This window comes from Saccopteryx bilineata, chromosome 3, assembly GCF_036850765.1.
Source record: "Saccopteryx bilineata isolate mSacBil1 chromosome 3, mSacBil1_pri_phased_curated, whole genome shotgun sequence".
NCBI lineage: Eukaryota > Metazoa > Chordata > Mammalia > Chiroptera > Emballonuridae > Saccopteryx > Saccopteryx bilineata.
The window spans coordinates 13,620,628-13,631,884 of record NC_089492.1 but is presented as its reverse complement, the minus strand read 5'-3'; the positions used below and the strand labels follow the sequence as shown (position 1 = coordinate 13,631,884).

The window sequence follows — 11,257 nt, the reverse complement described above, 5'->3', positions numbered from 1 at the left end:
AGGGTGTCTGGGCCACAGCCACGTGTGGGGGGACCAGGCAGGGCTTCAGACCCTAGCAGGAGAAACTAAAGAGGAAAAAACAAACTAGGAAAAAAGGAAAAGTCCAGAACTTGGACCAGTGAGCTGCTTGGGGAGGAAGACTTCAGCTGGGGGGCACTCTGGTGCCAGATTCAGTGCAGCAACTCATTCCAGATGCTTCCTTTGGTGGGGAGAGGACTTCGCCCACACCACTGGGCTGGGACGGGGCCAGCGGCACAGGGTGGGAGCGAGACCAGCATGTGAAGGTCTTCAGTGCCCCCAGCTGAGCAGCGCTCTGGTTCTGCCCGCACATTACAATGACCTAGGATGCTTCCCCCACCCCATCTTTTCCAAACGAGGGGAGGGGAGATAGAGAGACAGACTCCCGCATGCGCCCTGACTGGGATCCACCCACCAACCCCAGTCTGGAGCTGATGCTCTGCCCATCTGGGGCCATGCTCTCAATCGAGCTGTTTTTAGCACCTGAGGTGGAGGCTCCAGGAAGCCATCTTCAGTACCCGGGGCTGATGCGCTTGAACCAGTCAAGCCATGACTGTGGGAAGGGAAGAGAGTGAGGGAAAGAGAAGGTGGGACATCCACATGCCAGGCTGATGCTCTACCACTGAGCAAACTGGCCAGGACCTAGGATACTTTTCAAAATGACAGAGCTCTGGGTCCTGCCTCTGAGAGTCCCCATCCGTCCATCTTTAATGGGAGTCAGTCTCATTTTCAAACATCTTCCCAGATGGTGGTATGTGCTGCCAGCTTCAGGTTGTTCCTGAGCTTGTGGCTGGGCCAGCGTGGGAGGCACTTCGAGATAAAGAGGGCCGCAGGGAAAGTCAGCCCCAGCAATGGGAGGGCAATACTTGCTGTAATCTCTGAAGGAATTTGTTGGCTTTGCTCAGAAGAGCAGTCCTCATAACATTTACCAAAATGAAAATCCTGATTAATTCTGTAGGTTTATAGCTCCCCGGAGGCTGGAGAAAAAACATCACTTGGCAACAGAAATGAACTTTATTCTGGCAGCACAGACAGCATTGCAAACACTAGATACTGAGCTGCACATACTTTCTGGCATTCCAATGCACCGGGTCCTAGAATCAGAGGTGCGGTCACGGCCAATTGCGCGCACTGCCACCTGGACCACATGCTCCCAGGGACTCTTTTGCATCTCTTAGTCCTCTTGTTCCCAATGTCCATGGTGTTCTGGGCAGACGTGCCTTTTGTCAGCCCAGCATTCTTCTTTCGGGGGACCACTTCTATGTCATCATACGCAGTTCCGATAGACTGTGTTAACCCCACCTCTGCCTGTAGGGACACGATCCAGGACTAGCCCGTTACAGTAGCATGATCCATGGAAACAGTGATTTGCTCAAGAGGTTGGCATGGGATTCCAAAAGGGCCAATCAGCACTGGGTTTTCTCTTAGGGTTATTATACGGGTAATCATAAAGTTTCTCCTAAAGATGCAAAACTATAAAATGTGAGTCTGGACTGATCAGTTGCCATTGTCCTCACACTGTGTGGATCAAGTCACTTGTTTGTATAATAAAACCAGAGAGAGAGAGAGTGTTGCTAATAATGTGTCTGGTTCCAGGCTTCTAGACACTGGAACTTTCAGACCTGTGGACTCTGCCCACACCCCTTCAGGTTAAGCTTTTTGGAGTTGGGTTCTCTCTCTTGCAACAAGAGTATCTCAAGTCAGACAGATGATTTCTTGGTTTCTGGCTGACCTCATGGTAAGGCGGCAATCTGGGGAATGCACTGGAGAGTGAGGCAGGCGTGGTCAAAGAGTTTGTGAGGCAGCTGGCCCTGGGATGTCCAGGTGTCAGTCTCGGGGTCGTAGCAGTCGAAGGAGGCCGAGTCCTCGATGCTGCAGTTGGTGGTCAGCCGCCGCCCGCCCGTCACGTACAGCTTGTTCCCCATTACCGTGGCCCCGTGGTGCATCCTCCGGTCTCTCATGTCTGCACATTTGACGAATGTGTTGGACTGAGGGTCATACGCTAGAATCCTCCTTGTGTAACCTGCAAGCCAAGTGGCATATTGGCACGGTCAGCATTGCTCATTTGGGAGTAGAGGTCAGGAGTCTGGGGACGTGTCTGACCTCTGCCACTGCCTAACACTGAGGCTGGACTCTGAATTAAAGTGTGGAATATTTGGTACCCTGTCCAGGGTCTAGTGTGCGGCAGAGAAGGGGGTTGGGCCCTGTACCCTTAGCCCAGAGGTAAGGTGGCACATAAGCCAGTTTTTGGCTGAGTCTAGCCTCCCGAGTCCACCTCACCGGCTATTTCATTTCTCTTCCATGCCCATCGAAGAGTTACAGCAAACCAAAGAATAACCTTTGGGAACTCAGAAATGGGTCCCCACAATGGCCCTATCAGCCCTATCAATGGGGATCCTTAGAGGATTCCCATTCTACAGATGAGCAAAACCGAGGCACCAACAGGGTAATACTTTGCCAAAGAGTATACAACCAGAGAGCGGCAGAGTCAGGGTGTGGACCCAGATCTAGCTGGCCCCCAACCCAGTCTTCCGAACCACGACACTATCCTGGGATTACAGAGAAGTGACCCATCAGTAGCTAATGTGAACAGGGGAACATTTTTTGAGTATCTGCCACGTGTCTGGGACCACGCTAAGTGCTTTCAGTATGTGAGCACCTTATACCAGTGGTCCCCAACCTTTTTTGGGGTATGGACCGGTTTAATGTCAGAAAATATTTTCACAGACCAGCCTTTAGGGTGGGATGGATAAATGTATCACGTGACCGAGATAAGCATCAAGAGTGTGTCTTAGATGGATGTAACAGAGGGAATCTGGTCATTTTAAAAAAATAAAACATCGTTCAGACTTAAATATAAGTAAAACAAAAATAATGTAAGTTATTTATTCTTTCTCCGTGGACCGGTACCAAATGGCGCACGGACAGGTACTGGTCCGTGGCCCGGGGGTTGGGGACCACTGCCTTATACCATCACAACTACTCTGTGAAATAGGTCTTATTTCATTCCTGTTGCCAGAAAAAGAGAGGGAGAAACTTCTGGATGAGCAAAGAACTTTGTCAAGTTGTCCACACTCCCTTATGATTTTACAGAGACAGTCTTGTGGCACGTCTGTTAGTGACCCCTTTCCCACGGGAGACACCAAGCTTGTGCCCAGCCTCGTGACCCTCTGTCCAGACTCACCTCCCACGATGACAATCCGCTCCCCGAGCACCACGGCAGGGGCGCACACATTTTTGATCATTCTCGTCTCCATTTTGAACCACGTGTTTCTGGAAATGTGATAAACCTGAGAGAGAAATATAATCATGGCACGAAATTTAGATATATATATATGTAGTAATTAAAAGGGAGAAATAAGAGTTTTTTCTTTTCACCTTTTTCTCCAATTTTTAGAATGTAAGTGTATCACTATCAATAATCAAATATAACTAAATAACCGAAAGAAGAATATTAGTAGACACTGGTCTTCGTGTGACCCCCTGAGATCAGTGGCTGTGTCTCCATGGGCTGAGAGTTAGACATTGTAGTGTATGTTTGCTTACCTTGCTTGGAACAATTTTTTTTTTTCTTTTAATGAGAAATGGAGCAACTTGGATATTCACGAAACCAATGATTTTTCAATTATTTTTATTGCTGGCTCATGTTTAAATTTCTAAATGTCCCAGTGTATTCAAGAGGGTCTTAGAGCCAAGAATATTTCGGGGCTAAGTGAGGAAGGCGTTGGGAGAGTTCAGGCCTGACAGTCATTAGACCCATAGGAGAGAGGAAGCATGAGAAAAGGAGAGAAAAAAACACCCCCAAACCACACAAAGAAGTAGGGGTGACACTCCGTGGCCATGCTCGGACACAGAGTAGCAAATCACAATTCCAGAACGTGTTTTCCTGTTAATTCTCTCATTGTAGAGTTTAAATATAAAAAGGACATTAGTTCATCCCTGGCAAAGTTTAGCACAAGAGCTATAGGACGGCCTTCCTATAAGAAAAGAAGGAACAAAAACCTCCATTCGCAGAGGAAAATGACACAGTCTTCTCCACTGGAAATTTCTTCTGTATAATATCTAATTGCCATCCCATGAAAAACCTTATTTTTAAAAATTATTTTACCAAAGTTGATCTTCACAATCACCTAATGAAGTAGGTGTTATGACTTACCCTCGTTTTCCAGATTAGACATTGAGGCTCAGAGAGGTTAAGTGACATGCCAAAGCCCCACAACTAGAGTGAGCAGGAGAGCTGGTCTGGTTGAGCCTAAGTCCATGTTCTTAACCTCCACACTCACGGCTCTGCCTGAGGCCATGTAAGTGTGTCTTCTTTTTTTTTTTTTTTTTTTTGACAGAGAGAGACAGAGAAAGAGAGAGAAATAGATAGAAACAGACAGACAGGAAAAAAGAGAGATGAGAAGCATCAATTCTTCGTTGTGGCTCCTTAGTTGTTCATTGACTGCTTTCTCCTATGTGCCTTGACCTGATGGCTACAGCAGAGCAAGTGACCCCTTGCTCAAGTCAGTGATCTTGGGCTCAAGCCAGCGACCTTGGGCTTCAAGCCAGGGACTTCTGGGCTCAAGCCAGTGACCATGGCGTCATGTCTATGATCTCATGTTCAAGCTGGCAACCCCACGCTCTAGCTGGTGAGCTTGTGCTCAAGCAGAATGAGCCCTCATTCAAGCCAGCGACCTTGGGGTTTTGACCTGGGTCCTCTGCATTCCAGTCCAATGCTCTATCCACTGTGCCACTGCCTGGTCAGGCAGTGTGGCCTTTCTTGACGGAGCCTTTTGAGACTGGACTCCTCTTGAAGTCTCTGTCAGTCTTTTAAGTCGGTGAAACATAGAGGGGGACAAGTGCTAGAGACAGGGATGATCGCAATGGCAGTCAAGCCACATGGTTTTATCTGAAAATATGTAGGTAAAACCCTGTGGAAAGTGGGATCCTTTGAGGAAAAGCAAACCTTGGTGCATTTATTTAAATAATTATCCCCGGCCTTCTGTTTCTTATCAGGTTTGGGTATGCTTTCAAAAATAGATTAAACATTTGTTTACAATCTTTGTAACACCCCAGAGAGTTCAGGGCAAGGATATCAAAGGATGGTATCAGTGGAGAAAATGTTCCCTTGTTATGGTAAAGAATTTACTTAATGTTCTCCAGCAACAGAGGTAGACAGAAGGCCAGGTAGAAAGGTACATGTAGTCACACAATTCGCACAGTAACCCCACTACAGTATAGATCTTAAAGGAATGCATGCATGCACCTCAACCATCCTATAAAGAAGTCTCAGAACCTGAGCCTAAATATCCAACCTACTCCATCTCCATCCAGTTTCCCTAAACTTTCCCCTTCAACTCTATCTAAATGAGTAAAATTTCCACTTCAAAGCTAATACTAAATAGATAAGGAAAGTTTCCAGATTAATCCTTTACTCTTTTCTCCTTCTCTTCATTGCAGGGATCACTCACAGGTTAGTGGTTTTGCAAGGGTCTTGTTTGATTATACTATGAATTTCTTGAAATGCCAATTTAAAAAGTTTTTTTTGAGCTTTGTATTTATTCATAGGAAGTTGCTAATTTTGCAATGTGAAATCATCAGCATATTTGTTGACTTTATTTTGAAAAATCTTTTTTAAAGAGGGGGCTTCTAGGTTTCCACAGAAGCACTTTGTTACATCTGTGTTGCGTGGCCGGGGCTTGGAGGGGAGTCGAATGTGTCTCTGGTGGCTCAGCTAAGTGAGCGGGATCTGAAACAGGCTCAGAATCTGCCTAGATGGTCAGGGAGGGGCCAAAAATACGGGGTTAGAGAAATAAAGGCAAGAAAATAAAACAAAAAAAGAATTAAATTGGAGTTTGTGATTTTTCTCCATTTCCACTGGCACCAACTTGGCTCAAGCCCCCACCGTCCCTCGCCTGGACCTCTAGGAGTCCCCCAAGCCCCCACCGTCCCTCGCCTGGACCTCTAGGAGTCCCCCAAGCCCCCACCGTCCCTCACCTGGACCTCTAGGAGTCCCCCAAGCCCCCACCGTCCCTCGCCTGAACCTCTAGGAGTCTCCCAAGCCCCCACCGTCCCTCCCCTGGACCTCTAGGCATCCCCCAACTCTCTTCCCTTGTCCACTCAGGCCCCTCCCAATCGCTTCTCCACAGGGTGTCCAGGGGGAGCTTCTAACAATGCAGAGTTGATTATTTCACTCACTGTTTCTCTCAGGTTAAAACCCCAATTTCTTGACAAGGCTTAGAAAGCCCTTCCAGATTGGGGTTATATCCACAAGAATGTTCCAGAATTTCTATGGGAGGGGCTCAGAGGCAGCAGTCTGGAGGGAGGGGCCCCTTGGAAGGGGCTCATGGAGATGATGTGGAGGCTGACCCTCCCCCACCCAGCTCTGTGCTGCCACACCTCCTTTCTCCTTCTTGGTCTGTGTAGCAGCTGCACTGTCTTGCTTTGAGGTCCCCAGACAATGGGCTGTGCCCCCGTTTCGGCTTCAGGGCCTTTGAGCCAGCAGTTCCCTTACCCGGGAGCATGGCTCCTCCCTCTGTGGATGACTCCGCCTGCTGCTGCAGATGGCCAACTCATCTGCTCAGAGAAGCTTCCCGCCCATGTCTGTCCTTTGTCACATCCTCCTGTCCTCTGACACTCTAATTTTTTTTTTTTTTGTATTGTTCCAAAGTTAGAAGCGGGGAGGCTGTCAGACTCCTGCTTGCGTCTGACCGGGATCCACACGGCATGCCCACCAGGGGGTGATGCTCTGAACATCTGGGGCATTGCTCCATTGAGATGGGAGCCACTCTAGCGCCTGAGGCGGAGGCCATGGATCCGTCCTCAGTGTCCGGGCCAGCTTTGCTCCAATGGAGCCTTGGCTGCAGGAGGGGAAGAGAGAGATAGAGAGAAAGGAGGGGGGAAGGGTGGAGAAGCAGATGGGCACTTCTCTTGTGTGCCCTGACCAGGAATTGAACCCAGGAGCTCCACACACCAGGCCAACGCTCTACTGCGGAGCCAATGGGTCAGGGCCTGTCCTCTGACACTCTTCATCCTCCCCTGCCTTCTCTCTTCTCCTGCCTCTCTGCTTACATCGGCTTCACAGAGTCGCCTTTAAAGTTCCCTGACTTCCCCTAGACTGGTTCAGGGTACCCCGCACCTACACACCCCATGCTCTCAAAGCACTCCTCGAGTCAGCACCTGAACTGCAATGGTCTCCTACTCCCAGAGGGTAAGTGCAATTTACTGCCCATGCCTGTGTCCCCAGGGCCTTCTCTATGGTTGGGGCTCAATGTCACTCTTATAAAGGAACAAGCAAATCTCAGTGACTCCTCGATTATCTTTTCAGGTAGGCCATTATGCGAGCTCTTCATATCGGTAGGTGAACTGCAGACATTGCTAGAACTTGCATGTTGCTGGGAAACCCTTAATATCCTGAAATTTTGGTCTTTATTAATTACACTTCTCAGAGAGCTCGTGAGTGAAATTAGCATCTCCCTATCACTGAGGCAGGGGTTCCCCAACCTGGCTGCACCTAGAATCTGCTGGAGGTTTCTGTAAATGTCAGGACCCCACACGGAGAGATTCTGATCCAGCACATCTGAGGCCGGGTTCCAGGGGGTGTGGGGAGAGGCTGTGGACCAGGGCTTGGGCATCTTCTCCTGAGGTCTCACTGACCTGGGTTAGAAGCACCCGCCAACTTTCTGTAGAATTTCACTCTCTGACATTCAGTGTGTTCCAGCTTGAACTTTTAGATATTTTTTCTCAAGTAGAGAAAAACTCTGTAGACAGGGATGGTATCTGATATATTATTGTACATATTAATCTTACACAAAAAAATTCATAATGGATAAAATCTTATTAAATTTAAAGTAACCTCCTCCCTTCTTTTCTGTTTCTTCTTTTTTTTTCTCCTGCAGATGACAGGTATTGCCTTTGTATGTATGCACGAATGCATATATATATGCACACGTGCCTGTGTGTATATACACATGTGCATATGCATGTGTGTGCGTGCGTGTATGTGCTTGTGTGTGTGTGTGTGTGTGTGTGTGCCATATAGGCACCCACTCATGACGTACATAGTGAGAAAAAGGACGAGCCATTTACCTGGATAAGGCGCACAGGGTTCTGCATGATGTCCTCCCCCCCGAAGAGGTAGAGTCTCTGGTCCTTCACAGCCACTGCAGGGTGCAAGACCCCCACCGGCATGCTGGCCACACTCTCCCAGACGTCGCAGACGCTGTCATATCTCTCCATGGACCCCATGACCTCCTGCCCTTCTCCGATCCCCCCGATGGAGAAGATGAAGTTCTTGTGGGCGGTGCTTCTGTGGGAGTAGCGGGCCGCCAGCATGGGCGGGCCCTGCCGCCACTGATTGAGCTTCAGGGAGAAGATGTAGACGTGGCGCCCGGGCACACCCTTCTCGGCGCCCACGGCCACGCCTCCCAGCACGTAGATGCCGCGGTGCAGGACGACGGCCGCCGCCTTGTAGAGCCGGGTGGGCAGCTTGGCGAGGCCCCGCCACCGGCCAGTCCGCCCGTCGTACAGCAGGACGTCCCTGGTGGTCTGCTGGTTGTCCTTCCTCCCGCCCAGGAGGATGAGGAAATCCTGGTAAGAGTTTCTGGGGGGGACGTGCCACGGCGGCGGGGGGTCGGCGACACTGGGGGTGCCGTACAGGGAGAAGATCTGCCTCCTGGCCGCCTCCAGGATGGTCTGGCAGGAGGGCGAGGCCTGCAGGAGGGCGTCGTTGGCCATGAAGTGGTGGAAGAAGGCCGGGTGGACGTAGGGGAGCCTGACGAGCTTGAACAGCTCCTGCACGTGCCGCCTCCGGGCCCGGAGGTCGTGCCTGACCCAGACCATGAGGGCCTCGAACACCTTCTCCTCCTCCGCGCAGAGCCCGTCGTCCCCCAGGTAGGCGCTCAGCTCCGGGGCGCAGAGCTCCTTCAGGTCGGCCGAGGCGGCCACCTCGGGGAAGCGGGTCAGGGCCACCTCCCTGGCCGCCTTCTTGAGCGTCCCGCAGCTTAGGATCTCGGCGAGCCGGAGCATGGCCAGGCAGTTCCCGGGGGCCAGCTGCGCCCGGAGGAAGGCGGCGCAGGCCTCGAAGAGCCGGGGGTACTGCAGCATGGAGGCGGCCTCCAGCAGGGGCAGCGCGCTCTCCGCCGTGATTTGCGCCTCCCCGGTGTACACGTACAGCACCAGCTGGTCCAGCGTCCCGGGCGCGATGCCCCGCAGCTGGACGCGGGCCTCCCCGCGCTCCCGGAAGTCGCTGCAGAACATGGCCCTGAAGTAGGGGCTGCTGGAGGCCAGCACGGTCCGGTGGCAGGGGACCTCCCGGGCCCCGACGCAGATGGCCACATCGGTCAGGATTCTGTTTTGTCTTAAGCCATTGAGCTGCCTCAACAGGTCAGTGGCGAAGTCGTGGTCTTTGAAGAGCAGCCCATCTGGTGACTCCTGGTCCATCCCGCAAAGACGAGGAGAAGCCCCGAGAGGGAGCGCACGCCGGAAGGTTTAGCGGTGGCAGCTCCCAGGCTTAGGGCATCTGTGTCTGCGCACGGGGACGTGTGTGGGTATCGCCCTGAATATCACTTCGTGAGGACGAGAGAGGGAGGCCGCCTACCCTCCAGACCTCGCAGCTCACTCGTCTCTTTTTGGTTATGATTTACTCGGAAAGGGAACAGGCAAATAATATCCTCATCTGCTCTGAGAGAAACAAACAAATGAAGGTTGTTGGAAGCGACCGATTGTCAGGGGCTGAAATGTTAGCCCGAAGCAAAATGACAGTCCATGCATTTGACAACAGAAGCCTGGAAGCCTTTCTCCAGATTCACAACCTGTCTGGTATTTAGTAAACTCATCCAAGCATCTTTCTGGGTGTTAGTCATTCCCCAAGTTTGTCATTTGGGGGGTGTGGCTCTCTGCTACCTAGACAGGGACGAGGGTTGACAATGGACCTGTGCAATTTTATTATTTTTTTTAAACATGACTTCACAAATTCTTTAAGGTCTTTTTTTCTTATAAACTCGTATTTATTTATTTTACTCCCCCCCCCCCTTTCTATTGAACTTATTGGGATGACACTGGTTAACAAAATTATATAGGCTTCAGGTGCACAATTCTACCACACAACCTCTCTACACTGTATCACGTGTTCACCACCCGAAGTCAAGTCTCCACTTCAAGGTTTTGTATTAAAGATGGAGAAATAGAAAGCAGAGACCCAACAATACCCTGGGCAGGGTTTCTTGCACGACACCTGAAGAAGAATGAAGCAGTAGAGAAACTTCACTTACCTTGTTTTGCTGCAGTGACCTCCGCCGGTGCCTGGTCCCGCTGGTAACCTCCGCAGTTTCCACCTCTGGCTCCAAGTGAAACCATAAACCCAGGCCTTTCCTTCACTTGGCAAATTATTTGTCTCCTGGGGGAGTTCTGGATTTGTTTATGCTAAAGGCGCTTTCACAGTTTTCTAGAGCTCTGTGAAAGGACTCCTGGGCAGGAGACAGTGTATACATTCCAGGGCTAAGAATAGTTGCATATGTACTTTCCACTGTTTTGACATGTGACTTTCCAGTTGCCTTTTGCAGCAACCCCAGGGCCGGCGGGGCAACGGGGGCGGTGGGACCGGCGCATGCCCACATGCCTTGTTTCCTTGGCAAGTGTTTACATCGGCATAAATAGATCTGGAGGAATGGCTCCTCTCAGAGAAGACTTTGTTGCCCACTTGGAAACAGCCTGAGTTCCTTGTCCTAAAAGTGCCTTGGGAATTCTAGACGCCTATAAACAGGTTGCTCTGACCTGGGGCTAGTCACTGAAGCTAGTTCTGGGCAAGTGGGAGGCGGTGGGTGGCCACACGGGAGGCCAGAATGGGGGCTCAGGGGTGCTGTTCAATGGCTCTCTATTTCCACCTGTCTGGCAGGATTTCCTCCTCCAGGTTCCGAGATGGTGGAGTCCGTGACAAAAGTTGTTTTTAATGTGTGTGAAGCATCCCAGCATTTCCAGACTCGGGAGGATCAAAACTTTGCTGGTTCCCCTTCCCCCAGAGGCTTCTGTTTTAAAGAAGTGGGGGCAGGCGTACTCTCCTGCGTCATCTCTGCCTCTCCCGGACATGTGCTGACTGCTGTTCAGTTATTTTTTTTATAAGTCTGGCTTGCTTTTCCATGTTCTGCTGTCAGAAAGGCTTGAACTAGAAGCAGAGGGCAAGGCTTACTGCTCCAGGGCCTCCAGAAAGAGAGTGAGAGAGGAAGAAGCAGCAGCAGAGGAAAATGGGGTGGGGGAGAGG

General features: G+C 50.6%; 1 protein-coding gene across 2 annotated transcripts; it reads right to left on the bottom strand.

Moving 5' to 3' along the window:
• Window positions 1-1,017: 1,017 nt before the first annotated feature.
• On the bottom strand, window positions 1,018-10,496 carry KLHL38 (kelch like family member 38). 2 transcript variants are annotated; one of them, XM_066265722.1, is made up of 4 exons: window positions 10,272-10,496; window positions 8,089-9,681; window positions 3,203-3,308; window positions 1,018-2,041 (listed from the first exon to the last, which is right to left on the bottom strand). In XM_066265722.1, the coding sequence occupies exons 2-4, from the start codon at window positions 9,439-9,441 to the stop codon at window positions 1,752-1,754; spliced, it is 1,749 nt and encodes a 582-aa protein (XP_066121819.1). In that variant the 5' UTR covers window positions 9,442-9,681; window positions 10,272-10,496; the 3' UTR covers window positions 1,018-1,751. The 2 variants fall into 2 exon arrangements, with proteins under 2 accessions (XP_066121819.1, XP_066121820.1); XM_066265723.1 differs by having other exon boundaries at window positions 8,089-9,676.
• Window positions 10,497-11,257: the final 761 nt, after the last annotated feature.